Source organism: Lygodium microphyllum, chromosome 10 (assembly GCF_053477565.2).
Source record: "Lygodium microphyllum isolate KBCC chromosome 10, Lygodium_microphyllum_v1.1.10, whole genome shotgun sequence".
Taxonomy (NCBI): domain Eukaryota; kingdom Viridiplantae; phylum Streptophyta; class Polypodiopsida; order Schizaeales; family Lygodiaceae; genus Lygodium; species Lygodium microphyllum.
In genome coordinates, this window is record NC_141144.1 from 70490288 (window position 1) to 70510230 (window position 19943).

Genomic DNA, 19943 nt, shown 5'->3' on the forward strand with positions numbered 1-19943 from the left:
ATTTCAGCTATTGGAATTCAAGTCCTATGTTGGGAATAAAGGCTCACCATGCCTTTTACCGTGTTCGAGTGTGAACGCACCCTTTCACTTTTGAACTTTATATATATTCAAAACCTAAAATGTGGTACACAAGTCTTTGTACCAAACATCAAGTGTCATGTTCACTCTCTCACTCTACTGCTCTCAACTCTCTGTACCTTCACTCAGCTCAGCTCATGTACAGTCTTCACAACAAATTGGTATCAGAGCACACAAGTTGTACACACTTCCCGAAGCCAGTAATGTTATCATGTAGGAAATTTTGGCATGTAATTAGGACATAACCATAGCCATAAAATGGGACTGACATATGTAAACATACTCTATAATTAGAGGATTAGGGTTAGTTAGGTTTGGCTAGGGTTAGCTATAAAAGAGAAAGCCAGCCAAATGTAGGGGGATCCTTGGACCATTTGAAAAATTCATGTTCTTGGTAATTTTCTTGTACTTCTTTCCTAGTTTAGCTATGGCTGTCAGCCATGATTAATAAAAGTTAGTTTCTTTCCATTTGAGTTTGTCTTGTTGATTATCCATGGTTGGTCATGGATTTAGGCCAATTTAGGCTAAGCTAGGATATCTTCATTACAAACGGTCACCAGATCACGTGACAAGTGAGCAAGAGCTTCAGGCACCAGTTGTTAGTGTTCAGCATGTGCAGAAGAGGTAGTCCGACCAGTAGCAGTATCGTAGGTGTCACATGTGTTACAGGCGGACTAGACGGGTTTCTGTCAGCAAGTCGCAAGCGTTGTAGGCAACACGTGATCAAACTCAGGCAACTAGGTTGCAAACAACGCGTTGCAGGCTCAGGGTGACACAACCAAGCCCAAGTGACACGCAACCGGGTCAACGGGCAAACACGGCGACAAGTTCGGCGACTGAACAGGACGGGGACAGAACGGGCAGATGGCGACCAGGACCAGTCGCCACAAACGTGGCACGCAAGACAGGTAAAGGTCAATGTTTTTTTTTTAATATCCTTCTTTTTCTTTTCTTCTTCATCGAGTGTTCACACGCCAAGGCAGAGAGCCAAATTCTCCCTAAGAAAATTCGGCCTTTTCTTGGATTTGGAAACTTTAATGCAAAAGTGAACAATCTAACTCAAAAATTGCAAAATCAGTGCACAATTGCCCATGAAATTTTGGGGTTTTTCACATTTCAGTGAAATTTCTTCAATTTGAGTTAAATTTGTGCACACCAAACTTGAAAATTTTGGGGCTTTTGCAGAATTTTATTAATTTGTGCAAGAATTGCTTGGTATATGCACTTGGGTACTTGAATTGATGCAATTTGAACAAATTATCCTCTAAACATTTGGGGCTTTTGATCCAAATTGTCAAATTTGTGCTCGGGAACGCCTTTAGAGTAGAAATTGCAGTGAAATTTTGGGGATTTCACATGTAACTATTGCCTTGGTCTCTAATTGTGTCAGAAATTGCTTGAGGAGTGCAACAAACAAAGGGAATCAAACCAGCAGACATGGAACAAGACGAGTGGCATGACTTGGACGAGCTTGCTTGCTCTACCATTGAGCTCTCAGTGTCAGACAACTTGCTCTTCAACATTTACAAGCTGAATTCAACATATGCAATGTGGCAAAGGCTTGAAGAATTGAATGCTCAAAAAAATGCAGCCAACAAGGTTTATTGGCTGAAAAAACTCATGGACTTTCGCATAAAAGAGGATACAGCCATGTCTGTACATTTGAATGAGTTTGACTCAATTTTCAGTCAGCTGATTGCTTTGGATTTACACATTGATGAAGAGTTCAAAGCTACATTCTTGCTATGCACTCTACCTAAAAGTTGGGATACCTTTAGGACAGCTTTGAGTAATTCGAATGCTCCGTTCTTATACTCTGATGTGGAGAGTTCCTTGCTGATGGAAGAACTCAATAGGCAGAATAACTCAACAAACAAGTCTTCAAATGTATTACACACCAGAGGCATATTTCAACATAAGAGCAATTCTAAAAACAAAGCACGCAGCAAATCTCGTGGAAAGAATGTGGAATGCCATCATTGTGGCAAAAAGGGGCACTATAAAAGGAATCACTTTCAACTAAAGAAAGAGAAGGGCAAAAACAAAAACAATGAAGCCAACAAGGCTGAAAACAAGGACAGTCAGCCTATCAAAAAGAGCAATGTGAAAATGGAAGAGGTTAACGTAGTCACTCACGATAATGACAATGATGGTTGATATTCACACTTGGATACTTGATTCAAGTGTGTCCTTTCATGTCACACCCCATCATGAGTGGTTCTCTGACTACAATGGTGTTGTACGTGGTGTTGTCCAATTGGGGGATAACTATGCATGTAAAATTGCAAGCATTGACAGTGTGAAACTGGAATTTCAGCATGGCTCTATGTTTGTTTTGCATAATGTGAGACATGTACCTCAGCTCAAAAAAAGTTTGATAAGCACAGGGCAACTAGATAATGAAGGTTGTCACACCACCTTTGAGGATAGCAAATGGAAAATATGTTAAGGGCTCCCGCATTGTTGCCAAGGGGTCCAAAAGTGATCCTCTATATCCTTTGCATGTATCTAGTATGCGTGACCATGTTGTCGCCATGACTGAGGAGCCAAGTGTTTCTTTGTGGCATAACCGGTTGGGACACATGAGTCAATCTAGAATGAAACTACTCTCTCGTTTGGGTTATTTACCGTCTTTGAGGTATGTTGATTTTGAACAGTGTGATCATTGCATTTATGGTAAACATACTCAAACGTCACACAAAAATCCTATTTCTCTAAAGTCTTCACCCTTAGAGTTACTACATTCAGATGTATGTCAAATGCCAGGATTATCTCTAGGGGGAAAGAAGCATTTTATTACCTTTATTGATGATGCCACACGCAAAGTTTGGATTTACCTAATCCATCGCAAAGACAAGGCCTTGGATAAATTTAAAAAATTCCTAGCACTCGCTGAAAATCAGACCAGAAAGACGTTAAAATGCCTTCACTCTGGCAATGGTGGGGAATATGTGTGCAAAGCCTTTCAAGACTTTTGTGACAACAAAGGGATTAAAAGGAAGCTTACTGCTTCTCATAATCTGCCCCAAATGGTGATACAGAGCATATGAATAGGACCATTCAAGACAAGGTCTGTACAATGTTGTTTTACCCCATGGTTTTTGGGCAGAGGCTATTATGACAACCATACACTTGATTAATCGGTCACCAAACAAGTCTTTCGGAGGGGGGGTTCCCCGAGAAGCATGGTCAGGCAAGCCACCTTTGCATGCACAGTTGAAAGTCTCTGGCTGCGAGGCATTTGTGCACATACACAAGGAAGAATGCAACAAACTTGAGCAAAAGTCCTGTAAATGCATTTTCCTAGGATATGGTGATAAAGGTGAAATGGGGTATAGATTATGGGATCCCGAGAAAAAAAAAGTAGTACGCAACAATGATGTTATCTTCCGAGAAGATCGCATGCACAAACAGCCTGAAAGAACAGAGAAGGTTCGAAGGGTTGTATTCCGAGAAGATGCCAATAGGACAGCAAAGAATGCCCATTAGACAAAAGCAAGTACCTACTGAAAATATCCCTGAAAATGCAAGGAATGATGCCATAAATGATCAACAGGATCTTGCCCATGATGTCCCACAAGTTCCGCAAGAACATGTGCACCTAGAACAACCTAAACCAATTATACAGCAAGCTGCTAATGCAAATTTACAAGTTGAACAGCCAACAAATATTGACCACTGGGTCCATAGGTCGACCAGAGTGCAAAAACAGCCAAATAGATTTATTCCTGGAGCAAACTATGTGGCTGATTATGTCATATCAACAAATTGTGGTGAACCGTCATGCTTCCAGGAAGCAATGGACAAATGAGATATTAAGAAATAGCAAAAAGCAATGCTATCTGAAATGGAATCTCTCATAAAGAATGGCACTTGGGATTTGGTACATTTTCCAAAAGGACAAAAAGTCCTACCCTACAAATGGGTTTACAAAATAAAAGTCATTTCTGGTTCTTTGCCCAAGTACAAGGCATGCTTGGTTGCTAAACGGTACAAGCAAGAACATGGAGTTGATTTTGATGAAATCTTTTCTCTTGTAGTCAAAATGACTACTTTGTGAACCACCTTGGGCTTGGTTGCATCTAAGGACATGGAACTCATACAAATGGAAGTAAAAACCGCCTTCTTACATGGTGATCTGCATGAGGAGATCTATATGCAACAGCCTAATGGTTTTGTTGCAAAGGGAAAAGAGCACATGGTATGTAAACTCTACAAAAGTCTGCATGGGCTGAAGCAGACACTGCGCGAATGGTAACACAAATTGATACATTCATGCAATCTCACGGATTTCATCGTTCTCAAGTTTATCATTGCTTATATACCAAGAAGGTAGCAGATGGCAGCCTTATTCTCTTGGTATTGTATGTGGATGACATGATGATTGCATGCAAGTATGTTCATGCCTTGGACTCCTTGAAACACAGTCTACACAATAGCTTTGATATGAAAGATCTTAGCGAGGCAAATCACATTCTTAGCATGCGTGTACTCAGAGAGAGATCAAAGGGTCTTCTTTATCTATCATAGCAAGAGTATATTATGAAAGTTCTACAACGATTCAATATGGAGGAGGGAAAAGCTATTAGTGTACCATTGCCTCCATATGTGAAACTTAGTGCAAATGACAGTCCTACATCACATGATGGTAAGGCTAAAATGGCCAAGATACCTTATGCTTCAATTGTTAGTAGCTTGATGCATGTTATGGTTGCTACACGTCCTAACATTGCATTTGCGGTGGGAGTGGTTAGCAGATACATGGCATATCCTGGTAATACGCATTGGGAAGCAGTGAAGGGTATCATGAGATACCTTAAGGGCACAAAGGATTTGTGTATCTGCTTTGGTAAGCAAAAGTCATCTGTTGTTGGTTTCACGAATGCAAACTATGCTGGCCATCTTGACTACAAAAAGTCTACTTCCAGATATATGTTTATATTTACAAGAGGAGCAATCTCTTGGACATCTAGGCTACAAAAATGTGTTGCACTGTCTACTATAGAGGCAAAATATGTGGCTGACACAGAGACATGCAAAAAAGCTTTATGGCTTTCACGTTTCGTGACAAAGCTTGGGATTACAAAGGTTCCTATCCTCCACTATGACAGTCAGAGTGCTATTGTGCTAGCACAGAATCCTGTCTTTCACGCAAAGACAAAGTACATATAGCTGAAGTATCACTTTACGAAGGATGTACTTGACAGCAAAGGCATTGAGCTTGTCAAGGTACATATATATGATAATCCTGCATAACTTCTTACGAAAGGTCTTCCAGCCGAACGGTTTACTCATCGTTGCCAAATGATGGGGATTGGATAATATATGTGTCTTTCAGCTTTGTACATACACAGACTTAGTTGATTCTTTCCTCTACCTTCAAATACGTTGCCTTTAGGTGGGAGGTTGTTGGAAATAAATACGTTGCCACAAGTGTTTATATGTATAATTTCCAAGGATTAAAGTTATCCTACCATTTTAACTCTTTTCCACGTATATCCTTCACAACATCCTAGGCCCTCAATTTTGAGCACGCATCCTGAGGTGGCTATCAAACCCTTAATTTCTGCTGTAAATTAGGACTTACATCAGAGATTGACCAAAATCTCTTCTTCTGATGGCTCAAACTACCAAGAAATGTTGAGATAACTTGAGAGATGGCTGGGAAACAAGAGAGAATGCTGTAGAGAGAGAAATTTCAGAGTTTCATCGCAAGAAATACTAAAAAACTGTTGTTGCTCTGCTCAAACAGCTATGGAAGCTGTCACTGACAACTTAGGACCACTAGAAAGACTATTGCCCTCTCTTATATGTTGTCATCTGCACCAAGACATTGGACTACTGTCACTTGCTCCTAGAGGGCTCCAAACTACTGTCATATGCTATAGGACTGATCCCTGGTGGCTACAAATCACATCACCAACCTCTCCTTGCTCTCGAACAACCTCCTCCTCTCTCACAATGGCTGAAATAGACTTTTGTCACCCCTAAAAACGTCTTTCTCACTTGTATGGGCAAGTTTTGCCAAGTGGCACTCTTCTAATCCGATTTTCCAACATTATTCAACTGATTACAATTATTCTAGTGCTCAAAAAATTATTTTCACAAGCCAATAATTAAATTGGCTAGTCCAATTTGTCTTCCAAGTATTTCTCAATAGTTATTAGCCCTTAGACCAATATTAATTAATTAATTAATGCCTAGTCTTTGATGTCACCACTAACATTAGTGGCCAATAAATTGGTCTAAGCCAAAATCTAACACCGGGTATCACCTAGTACCTATCACGCATAACTTATTATAACTTTTGTCTTTGGCATCAACAAATATCTCACCGTCCTTGACCTGTTACTATGAAATACTTGCCATGTGCATCACATGTGCTAAACAACCTTGCACACTTGATTAATAACTTAATCAAAATTATTGATAAGATTAAAGCATTTTAAAACTTCAAGTTCCCGTAACACAGATAGAGAATCTCTCCTATCTCTGTTGGGCAAAGAAAGATGTTGAGAGTGCGCTACAACAGGAAAAGTGTGCAAGTGAGTGAGAGTAACAGAGAGAGAGAGAGAGTATGATATGATTTTGACTATACCAATAAATATATTGGTACACAAAGAATAAAATGTGCTTATACTTAGGGCACGTTCGGGTGTATTTTATCACGAGGACGTGGAAATTTGATGCTTTGCTTATGTTTAATTGACATCTGATTAAAGGATTAATCAAATGTGCAATTAAAAGATGCACATATGTTGCACATGTGGGGTGCAAGCTACTTTTTCACAGTTGAAAGCCGAAGGACCCTGTGAAAAAGATGGGTGTGAAAGGCAAAAGTTGTAACAAGTTACACTTGTTAGATTCTTGGTGAATTTTGGTGTCAGTTTGCCCCGAGGACCATTAATTGGCCATTAAGTGTCAATGGTGACACTCGGAACTAGGCATTAATTAATGGATTAATGCTTGTCCAAGGGTCAATTAATGCATGGGACCACTTTGGGTTGCAAATGGCCTAGTCAATTAATTTTTGGATGGGCAAGGTTAATTTTCCGGGCATAGATTAAGGGCTGAATTAATTTTCAGAATTAATTAATTCTAAAAATTAATTAAATGGCTAGAAATTGCTGAAAATTGATTAAGAAAGCTGCCACTTGGCAAAACTTTCCCATGCAAGTGGGGGAAAGGCTAAATAGGGTTGAAGGGAGAGGAAAATCTCGTTTTTTCAATTTGGAGCTGTTGGGAAGAGGTGTTGGATTGTTACTGCCAGCTTTTGGGGCCATTTCCCAACCATTGGAGACCATTTTGGTGATGGAGATTGCATATTCTTGACCTTGGGAAGCTAGCAATTGCTGCTGGTGCACTTTCTCCTGTAGATCACAGTCTTTGATGCTCCTATTGTTGTTGGTGCATCCATTTGGGGCTGGTACAACAAGGCAGCAGCTGATTTTGATCGGTTCTTTGCGACAAATCTCAGAATTTTCTCGCTCTACAGCATTCTCTCATCTCCTTCAGCCTATGCTCAGCCATTCTCAGCAATTCTTAGCCATTCGGAGGAGATCTCAGCCATTTTTGGTGGGCTGATCTGTAATTTCTGCAGTAAACCCTAATTTACAGCAAAAATTAGGGTTTAGCAATCACCTTGGGATCCGTGCTAGCAATTGAAGGCTCAAGGGACTGAAATCAGCAGCTGATAATTGAAGATTATCAAGGGATTCCAGGAGGCAACCCATCCCAAATTGATTTGGGGTAGCATTTGACCAGCTAAGGGTCAAATTGGAGAAGAAGTCCTGGGTGAATTAAGGAGCAAATGACCCAAAAGGCTTGCTGGTCATTTATAACAGCAAGAGCAATTGGTTAGCAGGAGGAGATTGAAGAATCTCAAGTTGTACTCCTTTCAATTGAATGAAAGCTAAAGAAATACCACAAGGGGTGCCAATTTTGGGGCCAACAGGGTGTCTACTATCCAAGAATGTTATGGTAAAGTGTGTATTAAATTTTATGTGCATTCATTTATTGTTGTAATTAACTCTTAAATCAGGTTATCACCACCCATTCCAAGAAGGAAGGCTGGTATCACATTCACATATACAATATAATAATACACGTGTAAAATACATGGAGGTGAATAAAGGACCTTAACATCCCAACAACCTCCCACTTAAAGGTCCGAAGTGAACCTTTAACCAACTCCCACTAGTCGTATGCAATGCTCATGCTGAGCCTTGCTTAGACTTTTAGTGAGAACATCTACAGGGTTGTCCTGTGTTTTTTATCTTGATCAATGTCATTAGACCATCTTCCAAAATTTGTCTAATAAAGTGATATCACACATCTATATGCTTTGTACATGAATGATACATGGCATTCCTAGTCAGATACACAAAGCACTCTGGCTATCACATCCCAACACTAGTGTACTCATAGACATGCCAAGATCCTCTACAAGTCTGTTTAACCACATAGCTTCCTTAGAAGCTTCACTAGCTGATATGCATTCAGCTTCAGTAGTATTCAGTGCTACGATGTTCTACAACCTGGAGCACCAAGAAATTGCCCCACCAACAACTGTAAAGACATACCCGCTAGTGGACCTGCAAGTGTCCAAGTCACCTGCCGTGTCTGCATCACAATAACCCTACAAACTAAGTGCACCCTGCCCATAGCAAATACACTTTCTTTCTGTACCCTTTAGATATCAAAGAATACAATTGACAACCTCCCAATGTGGTTTGACAAGATTTGACATAAACCTGCTGACAACTCCCATTACATGAGCAATGTTTGGACGAATAGCGACCATAGCATACATAAGAGAGCCACAAGCTGATGCATAAGGGACTCCCTTCATAGCATTGGCTTCCATGTCATCTTTTGGTCTGTTGACTTACTAAGCTTAAGATATCGAGGTAAGGACACCCCAAGAGGCTTAGCTTCAGCCATGTTAAATTTGTCCAATACCTTTTCAATGTACTTCTCTTGAGATAAGGACAGCAATTTCTGCATTTTATCCCTGTGAATCCTCATGCCCAATATATGCTCTGCATTCCCCAAATCTTTCATGGAGAAAGCTGATTTCAGCTGATCTTTGAGAGCATCCAAGCTAGTCTTTCTTTTCCCAACTAGCAACATATCATCCACATACAAAACAAGTATGATGGGATAGCCATTTGTATCCTTTTTCATGTACAAACAATGATCTGCATGGCTGCGTGTAAAACCATGAGAGAGCATAAAAGTGTCAAACTTTTTGTACCACTGCCGTGGTGCTTGCTTCAACCCATACAAACTGCGTTTTAGTTTACACACCAACAACTGCTCCTTTCCAGGAACTACAAAGCCCTCCAACTGTTTCATGTAGATTTTCTCATCAATGTCACCATGCAAAAAAGTTGTTTTCACATCCATTTGGTACAACTCTAAATCCAATACAGCAGTGAAAGCAAAAAGCACACATAGAGTGGTCATCTTGATAATAGGTGAGAAGACCTCTTGGGGGTCAATCCCTTCCTTCTGTGCATACCCTTTGGCAACCAATCTTGCCTTGTACTTGGGTTTCCCATCAACTGTTTTTACTTTGTAAACCCATTTGTTTGGAAGAGGCTTTCTTCCTTTGGGCAATGACACAAGATCCCAAGTATCATTAGCATACAGAGATTTAATCTCTTCCTGCATAGCTAGCTCCCACTTACTGCTGAATTTGCATGACTTGGTATGTTTATATGTAAGAGGCTCGCCCTCATCTGTAAGCATCACATAGTGCAAAGAGGGGTCATACCAATGTGGCTGCCTTCTTAAGCGTGTAGACCTACGTACCCAATGATCTACATTCTCAAGAATCGGGTCTACATCAAGAGGTCTTGGACTTAGAGCATTTTGATGTATGGAGTATGCCCGTGAAATCGTTGGGTGGTGTTGCATATTTTATCTCTTTTATTGATGATTGTTCCAAGAAGATTTGGGTTTATTTGTTGAAAACGAAAAGTGAAGTGTTTGCTGTTTTTAAAACTTTTCATGCGTTTGTGACCACTCAAACAAGTAGAAAGCTGAAATGCTTGAGAACTGATAATGGGGGTGAGTTCACATCTAGTGAGTTTAAGTCTTTTTGTGACTTGCATGGAATCAAGAGGGAGCTTACAGCTCCTTACAACCCTTCTTCAAATGGTGTGGCTGAAAGATACAATAGGATTTTATGTGAAAGAGTGTGGTGCATGCTGTCCACTGCTAATCTCCCTCATGAATTTTGGGGAGAGGCACTTAAAACTGCGGTTCACATTTGCAATAGCTCTCCAAACAGGTCCTTAACTAATGGCATCCTTGAGGAGGTTTGGTCTGGCAAATCGGCCTCATATAACCATTTACGGATATTCGGTTGTGATGCTTTTGTGAGCCTTTTCCATCAACCCTCTTCAAAGAGGTAAGAACATCAAGTCTTTTCTAGCTCATATGGCCTAAACTCTTGTGCCACAACTCCAAATGACAACCAATTTCAGCAACTGCAAGAAACTTGCCATTCAAAGCTTTACAGTGCAAACAATACAAAGTGTCCTTCTCGGTTTGTTTTGCAATCAGCATGGAACCCTTTTTCAATTTCCACAAACCACCACCAAATAGTGTAATGTAACCATGCAAGTCAAGCTAACCAACAGATAGTAAACTCTTCTTGATGCCAAGCACATATCTGACATCTTTCAACACCAACTGTTGCCCATTATCCAAAGACAAGTGTAGAGTGTCAATCCCATCAATGCTACAAGCATGGTTATTTCCAAGATATACTTTTCCATAATTGCCTGCATTGAACATAGCAAAACACTCCAAGCAAGGAGTTACATGGAAAGAGGCACCAGAGTCTACAATCCAAGTCTGAGTGACACCATCATCAACTGACAAAAGTGTATCAATCACATCAACCTTGGTAATCTGCATATACTGCACATAGTACATCAGCCTTTGCATCCGAGAGCTCTTCTATGACTACACTAGCACATTAGCCTTTTCCTTGCCTTTGGCTGCCTCAAATACATTTGTCTTATCCTCTTTCTTCTTTTTGTCTCCTGCATTCTTCTTTCTCTCTTGTTCCTTCTTGTAGTACCTGCAATCAGGTTTCTTGTGGCCCTTCCGACCACACTAATAGCAAGTAACATCGCTCTTTTCCTTTCCTTTGCTCTTGCTTCTGCTTCTCTGCCCAGCATTTGCACTTTTCTTTTCAGCCTTGCCTCTAACATTGTAAGCTGAGTTGTTGCCTTCTCCACTAGACTTACGTCTAATTTCTTCATTTAGGATTGAACCCCTCACACCATCATATTAGAGATTGGGGTTATTACTGAGAGAAACTACCAACGTCTCCCAAGAATGAGGTAGTGTCATGATCACAAAGATCGCCCTCAACTTATCATCAAAATCCAAATTAGCATCCTTGAGCTAATTTAATATACCAGTAAATGCACTCAAGTGCTCAATTACAAGCTTCGACTCATCCAGTCACATATTCACCAACTTGCGCATTAAATGCGTTTGGTGATCTCATAAGTAGTTTTCAACTTCTCCCATATTGCATGACCAGTATCTAAGCCCATAATGTCTGTCAAAATGTCATCAGTGACACCCATCTTTATATAAGCCAAAGCCTTTTTGTTGACTCTGGCCCAATCTAGATCAGACATTTGTGCGGGTTTATCTTCCAGCAAAGCATCCTCACAATCCTTTAAGAACGATATGCCTTGCATATAGTTTTTCCAAAGGTCAAAACCCTAACCATCAAACCGTTTGATAACCATCAAACTCTTAATGTCAGAATTGGAAGAAGTTGCACCCATTTTTATCACAAACAAAAGTGTAAATGCACTAAACTGCAAGAGCACAAGCTGAACCAGTAAATGCACTGCTGTTCTTGCCCAACCAGTAATAAGCCTTTGCTGTTTTTACATAAACCAGCCACTACACGGGCAAATACTACAGAAATCTACCAAATTTGCACAAAAATCCCAAATTTCTAGGTCCGACAGTGCGTAAATGTCAGCTAATTTGACCCAACTGAGCAAAATTTCATCAATACATGAAAAGCCCCAATTTTTCTAGGTCAAATGTCAGGAAATTTTACTCGGATGAGCAAAATTCCAACAAATTTGGCAAAATCCCCAATTTAACTAAGGTCAACATGCACAATGTTTGCAATTTTTGACACAACTTTATATGTTTCTTCATTGTATAATTCATATATGATTTTTAACTAGCTCTCTTTGTTTTCTAATTGTGCATTTATTTTATACAATCATGCTCTATATTTTATCGAACAGTATGGAATTCTATCTATCTAGTAAATCCAAGACATGGAAACATATCAAGCAAGAACAAAATACTCTAAGCACACAAGACGTGGAGGAGAAAGAGACAAAGCAAAAAGTTTACTAGAGGTCTTTTCATGGTTTTATAGACAAATTTGGCATAAATTCAAGCTTAAAGCTGTTGTCGAGGCTATTCTCTATGGGTTGCAGATTGAGGAGATTGATCTAAAGAGGAGACTATTGAGGAGTCTCTGGGACAATGTTTATGTGTGTGAACGCAAGAAAGGGAGAAGCAAAAATGAGGTGATTCTTTTTTTTTTGGGTGGGTGGGTGGGTTGTTGTTGTTGTTGTTGGGGGGGGGGGGGGGGGGGGGGGGGGTGTTGGTGGTGGTCATTGACCTTGCCCGTCACGTCACGACATTCACGCGCGTCGGCCCGTTAGAAGCCCACGTCACCTGCAGCCCGTCGCATCGCGTCTGTGCAACCAGCCCCAACGGCCCGTCGCCCAATCGCAAGCCCGTCTTCTACTCGGCTCACCCGCACTCGACTTCTTCACGACCTGTTCCTTGGCTGCCTACGTGTCGCCTGTCAGCTACACCTATCGCCTATTAGTCTGCAGCCATGTCACTGATCCTATCAGGTCATGTCTGACTTGTCGAGCAGTCCATGCCGTTAGCTGGTCTGATCTCAGGAAGCGCACACAACCTATGCTCTGATACCAGTTGTTAAGAGTGCACTGCAGTAGAAGTGTGCAGGTGAGTGAGAGTGAGAGTGAGAGTGAGAGAGAGAGAGTATGATATGATTTTGGGTGTACAAACAAATGTGTTGGTACACAAATAATAAAATGTATTTATACTTAGGGCACGTAAGGGTGTATTCACATGTACAATATAATAATACATGTGTATAATACAAGGAGATGAATAAAGGACCTTTACATCCCAACAAAAGAGAAAGAGAGAGAGAGAGAGAGAGAGAGAGAGAGAGAGAGAGAGATTAAGTCAACCTGTGGGACTGATTGTGACCATGCAAGCACAAGCTAGTGGTAAAAGGCCAAGCACAAGCTGCTAGCAACTGGCTAGGCACAAGGCGGTAGCTATGGTCAAGCAGGGGACCTGGTGACAACCTAGATCTAACAAGATGGAGCAAGCAATCATAAACCTAGCAAGATAGGGGGATAGAGGACAAATTCAACAAAACCACTATATCTATCAGCAAGTGATCCAAGTTATTCTAGCTAATAGAGTTGCTATCCTAGGCCACTCGCACCGTGATGAAGTGTTGTGTGAACCTAGCTACCACGTGGATACCCACCCGAGCAGTGTCGACTATTCTTAAAGGGGGGTGAGTTGTCCCATTGTGTCAAGGGCAAGTTGGATGTGGTCAAAGGTGTGAAGATATACTAAGGTTTGCATAGAGAAAACACAAAAAGCACAAACACAGCTAAAACACAATAACTCAAACAATAACACAATAAATGCAAACCCCAAATGTAAAACACAAAGATGAACAAAGCCAAAACCTGTAAAATACCAAGAAAGGGTAGAAACCCCCTCTCAACCATGGATGTCAATGCCGAAGAAGAAAGAAAAACCTAATGTTTGTCTTTGTACGGTGCTGAGAACCATGATGAATCTAATGATAAAGGTAGACCTGAGACCTCTTAGCCAGAATGGCCAAAAGATAATCAACCTTCTATCTACATCTACCTCTCTCTCAAATCAAAACCACATAAACTCTTGCTCTCGATCTGCATACCCTCTCTCAATCTACTTCTCCTCTTGTACCATCATGGCTTCTTCAGGTGTATCTCCTTTTGGATGCACCTGTTCCTATCAAACCTCAACACATGGGGGATGCTTGTCTTACTTCTTCCAAACCCAAAAACAGGCACAAGCAATGTCCCAAAGCATCTTCTACTATTAAATATGATGGAGATCTGTCACTACCGGCAATTCTCCGAGCTCAAATCAAGGACATGCAACGGCAATCAACCGAGATGTGCACTCCCTACTTTCCATTTGTACCTGCAACTATGAGAACATTGTCTCTTCAATTCCAACCTAATCCCTTCAAAGGGGAGGAGAAGGATTGTGATGAGACAAAGATCAATTCATGGCTAACCAAATGGATGGCCTACTTTGATTTGTATCACTTCCATTACACTCAACATATCAAACAGATATAAATCATATTATAGGAGAAAGCATATGGTTGGTAGGTGTGGTTACATCCCAAGCCAATAACATGGGCAAATTTTCAATTTGTTTTTCATAAGCATTTCATGACCATGACCAAATTAAAACTTTCCCTAAATTATTTTAGCTGGATATGGGAAAGAAAGGCTTGGACACATTCACAAGAATTCAAAGATTTGTTACATAAAACAAAGGCCATGGACGATCCTCAAGCGTTACTCTATATACAATACCTTTTTGAATTACCACTAGACTACCAAAATGGGGTACTCAACAATCCGTTACACTTGTTAAAGGATATCTACATGTATTCAAAAAAATTTAATAATACTTTGACTGTGAATAGGGATAACCAGTCAATAGGAGATTCCCATCGAGCTATCTCCATCTTTAAGTCAAAGAAATCTTATATCCAAGCAACAACTCATTAGGCGCCTTTGGAATTACGTAAAAATAAAGATAGTAAGCACAAAGTCACTCGTAGCGAGAATTGGTCCAAGGGTCGTTGCATTGCTTACCTTGAAAGGGCTACTTTCATGACAACCGATAGTGTCCTCAAAATAAGAAGGAGAAGTCTACTTCCAAGGCTTCAATAAATATTGTTGAAGCTCCAAATATTTCTTCTAAATTTTTATCAGAAGATTGTTTTGTTAATGCGAGTAGTTGCAATGGTTGCTCCATTAATAAAACTGTATTTGGCCTACATGATTTTTTAGAAGTCACTAGGGATATTAATGGCCAACAAGTTACAATTTTAAGAATGGCACAATGTGCTTCTGTGTTTATTGTAAAGGTCTCAATAAGGTAACCATCAAGAATAAGTATCTATCACCTAGGATGGATGACCTTATAGATCAACTTTGTGGTGCCCAATATTTCACCAAAATTGATCTTAGGCCCCATTACCATTAGATATGAATAGCTTCAAAGGATATCCTGAAAACTTTGGTTCAAATGTACGAAGGACTGTGCTTATATCGCTAAACCCTTAATACATTTGTTTTAAGGGTATTTGAAGTAAGAAAGAACGCATTAGTAATATGGGCAATAATGGAGGGGGCAAAACACAATTTGTTGAGCTAAAACACGCTTTTCAGCTGATTAGCATTCTTAAACAACCCCAAAACATACTTAATTAATGAAAACCCCTAGAAAGAGAAGCAATCCGAGAGAGTTTCAGTGCTCCCCCTAAAAACCCTAATTCTTTGGGGCACCCTTCAACATCTATAAATAGATAGGCTGCCCCCATTCAGCCTAAAATCCCGTCTGTGTAGGTTTCTCACCCTTATGAGTACAGATTTCAGCCATCAGTCCACACACACATGGCTATCCAGTCCCCACGACTGCTGCCATACCTTCCCTCTGTTGCATTTGCACCTCCACTGTGTAAGCGACTACTAGCAGCCCATCTCCTTCATCAAGCAACCTACTACTGCGTTTGGACCTCTTCATCACCTGGCGGCAGCTAGCGACTACCACTATGTAGGCGACTATTATAGCCCATCTCCTTCATCAAGCGACCTTCTGCTGCTGCGTTTGGACCTCTTCATCACCTCGCGGCAACTAGCGACTGCATCTACAACTTGCGTTTGATGTCTTCTCTCCAAGCAACAGCTTCCTTCATCAAGCAACAGCTCCTCCTCATCAAGCGACAACTGCCAAACCTCTTCCGCACCTGTCCAGCTTGCATTTGTTGGTGCTCCAAGTCCTCCTAACACCTACATTTGCTGCATCCTCTCCATCCTACACTCCGATTGGTGGTCATAAACTTGGGATCCGTCTTCGATGGACGTCACTCTCTGACACTTTGCTCTGCCCTTGAGTATCTATATACTATTACATTCATTTACAGTATTCATTCACTTCAGAGTCGCATTCTTCTCTCCCTTCTTCTGTTTGTGTTGAGTTTCTAAGTTTGAGTTTTGAGTTTTGCATTTAGGGTTTAAGTTTTGCTTTCTGTGTCTATGTCTATCTCTTTGTGTTTCAGTCTGGTCGTACACTTTGTGTTTCCTCAGTACAAACCCTAGCAATTTTCTTCACACAATCCTCTAAACATCAGGATGGCTTCAAAGTAGCAAAACACATGCTTGCAAGCTGAAATGCCACTAAATCCCAATCAAATGATGAAAAAGATGATGGCATCAACAATCTGTCTCCTAGCTCCTGTAAATGCAACCTACATAGTAAACACCCAAATGCAGTTCTAGATAATAATGATGTGGTTGAACAACATACGACAAGTTGAAAGATGTTAGTGATGGGTCCTCCTCCAAGCAACGCAACACCTCCAAGTAGTGGGATATAGCTCATAACGAAGTCAATTGTCATGGACACTAGAGGGAGGTGACATAGCTAGCACTGAAAGTGAGGGAATCCATGAAGAGTATGAGTGAGTAGAATGCCTACAACATGTTCTTTTAAAGTAGATTTTTAGGCATTTGTCCTATCACCAAATAAAATACCCTTTTCTCCAAATAATTCTTTTTGGGGTTGTTTTGTGGAGCTAAATTAAGTCAAAATGCATGATAATTTATCTATTAAGGCCTTTAATTTTACATTACTCAACATTCCTAAAGATTACTCCCCTAATGGAAAAACACGAATCATCACTAGCCATCACCTTTGCAACAAATAGGTAGAAGACCACATGGAGAAAGCCCTCAAAAAATATCATTCACCAATGGTTAATGACACATTGGTGTAATGACATGTAAAGCACAAGACAATGAAATGGAGCTGTTCACACAATCACGCAAGTAAAAAAAGGGTCTCAAATCAATTGAGAGTAGTGAAACATTTTATTGGTCAATTTCTTGGGGAGCTTAGGTTGCCAATCTTCAATGAGTATTGTTGTAACTCGTGAGCAAGCTTGGGTAACTTTTGATGTAAACTGCAGTGTTTATCAATTTGAAAAAGCTTCAGCGGCAGATATCAAAGAAGATACCTCACTTCGTATGCACTAATGATGTGAAAAAGCTTGGGTAACTTTTGGGCATTCACAAAGTGTTTGTCATTGTGAAAAAGCTTGGCTGGCCATTGTGGAAAAACAGACCTTGCTTTGGTCTCAGCTAGTATACATGGCCTTTTTTGGTGCTCTGGATATTTTGGGTATATGGACTTCAAAACACAAATCCTTCCAAAATTAGAGCTGAAGATTGAGTGAGAACTCTTGAGATGCTCAAGTAAAAGACTGCAAAATACATGCTCGCAAATTCTAAAGGATAACTATATCTCCATAATTATGGTTAAAGTTTGAGAATTTTTTGAGATACTCCGGCAAAGGACCATAGAATTACATATTTGTAACTCGCAAAGAATAACTACATCCCCAAAGCTGTGTTTATATAATATGTTAGCATAAACATCAGAGATGCTGAATTTCTTGTAGACAAACAAAAAATTGATGCACTTTTCTATTGGATCAGAAAGATAATAGTTTCATACCTGATCAGCCACAGCATAAAGTATGGCGATGATACAAGGGAGACAGCAACAGACAGCTATCCCAATAACACATGCTAGAGCAACACAGAAAATTACAAACAGAACATCGAATGCCAAATATACAACACACAGCCTGAAATCAAAAAGACATATGTTACACATAGCCTGCAAAAATATCAAAAAATGAAGAGCTTCTTCTTACAGCATGAGATTAACATGATGCTTTAGATGTAATAATGGCTTGTACCAGTATAAACGTGGAGCCTCTTGTATGAGAGCTTGACCGCCAGCTGTTATCCAATAAAAACCAACAATCCACCAGACAAAGGAGAACATTGTATTGGCAGATTCTAGACGTTTGGCCAAGCTGCATAAATCAAGTACCATAAGATATTGAAAAATTTTACACACTTATAAGCCCGGAAGAACACTCATACTTCACAATTCTAGCACTTGTTTTGACAGTATGCATAGCCAGAGAGATACTTCCAATTTTCATGACATGCAGAACATATTATGAAACGAGTGACATCTGTAGACTTCAAGCAGTATTAAGCAGCCGCACTAATGAATCAAAGTCACTCCACTTTCTGTAATATACACCGAGTACTTTGAGCCTCAAAGTAAGCTTGTCATGAAACAGAAGGGAGATCATCAGTTGCAGACATGCATGACAAGAAAACGGTCCTTTCTGCCGGTGCTTGTGAATAACTAAGTGTACTGGGAATTGTACATTTTCCATACATCAAATGGTTGTTTCATCCTAGTTATAAAATGGAACAAGCAAATTTTGTGAAGATGCTCTTTTTGGAAACTTGCACATAAATGCAGCCTGTTGGACCTTTGGGAGATCAATGGATCCACTTTGACCATTCCACACGGTGAAAGGCTGGAAAACCTCTTCTCAGAAAAATAAAGAAGAACCACATTGGTGATGGTTCTTTGGCCTCATAAATCTGCCACCTATTATCACCGACATGATGGACAAAATTTTAAAGTGCACCAACAAATTTTGATGGCATTACATTCAAAGAACATTACCAATATCTTGAAAATATATTTCAAGCACTCCGAAAATGTAAGCTGCTTGTCAATATTAAGAAGACTTAAGTCTTTTTGGGTCCTATAGTTGCCCATGGATTGATGATAATAGATCCTACGAAGGTAAAAAGGTAAAGGCTAATATGGGATTGTCTAGGTTTGGCGTTTGCAAGTGATGCATGGAATAACTTTAATATACTTGTAAGACAAATTGCACCACGATACAGCTTCGCTACTAGTCTAACAAGGATGTGTTCAAAACTAAATGAACAAAATAAGGATTTCCAGCTTTCAATGGACTGCCAAGCATAATATCACTTTTGACTCATCTTGACTTGAGAAAACTTAGCTTCAAGGCACTGCACTCGAGCAGTGTTGAGCCAAGAAAGACATCTAGTAGCTTTTGTGAATCAAGCAACTGAAAAGAAAATTAGGGGTTCTATAAAAAGCGACATCTTGCTATAGTTCATGATCTTACATAAGGTTTTCATTATGATAAACAAAACTGCAGTTGAGCAAGCTTTTTTATTTATGTTTGTTTCTAGATTAGTTATTTCCCCAGAAAAAATGTGGTTGCAAATCCCTTGGCTAGAAGGCCTCCAATGCATGCTACTTGTCACAAGGGCATGAAATTTTGATGTTTTGCTTGGCATTTGATTAAGTGTTAATCAAATGTGCAAATGTAAGATGCACATGTGAAGTGCAAGTTAGTTACTTCACAATGACGGGCCAAGGACCCCAAGATGTTAGTGGGTGTCGAAGGCAAAAGTTCTAATTAGTTGTACTTGACACGTACTAGGTGGTACCCAGTTACAAGTTATGGCCTAGATCATTTTATTAACCATTAATGTCAATGGTGACATTAGGAACTAGGCCTTAATTGATTAATTAGTGCC

General features: G+C 40.0%; 1 protein-coding gene across 1 annotated transcript in view; it reads right to left on the bottom strand.

The window, feature by feature from the left end:
• Positions 1–19943, bottom strand: part of LOC148030140 (E3 ubiquitin-protein ligase At4g11680-like) — a 38910-nt gene that overhangs the window by 11249 nt on the left and 7718 nt on the right. Inside the window, exons 2-3 of the mRNA XM_087686416.1 lie at positions 18254–18373; positions 18007–18139 (exon numbers count right to left, since the gene is read on the bottom strand). Coding sequence (XP_087542542.1) covers positions 18007–18139; positions 18254–18373 — 253 coding nt within the window. The remainder of the gene's footprint in view (positions 1–18006; positions 18140–18253; positions 18374–19943) is intronic.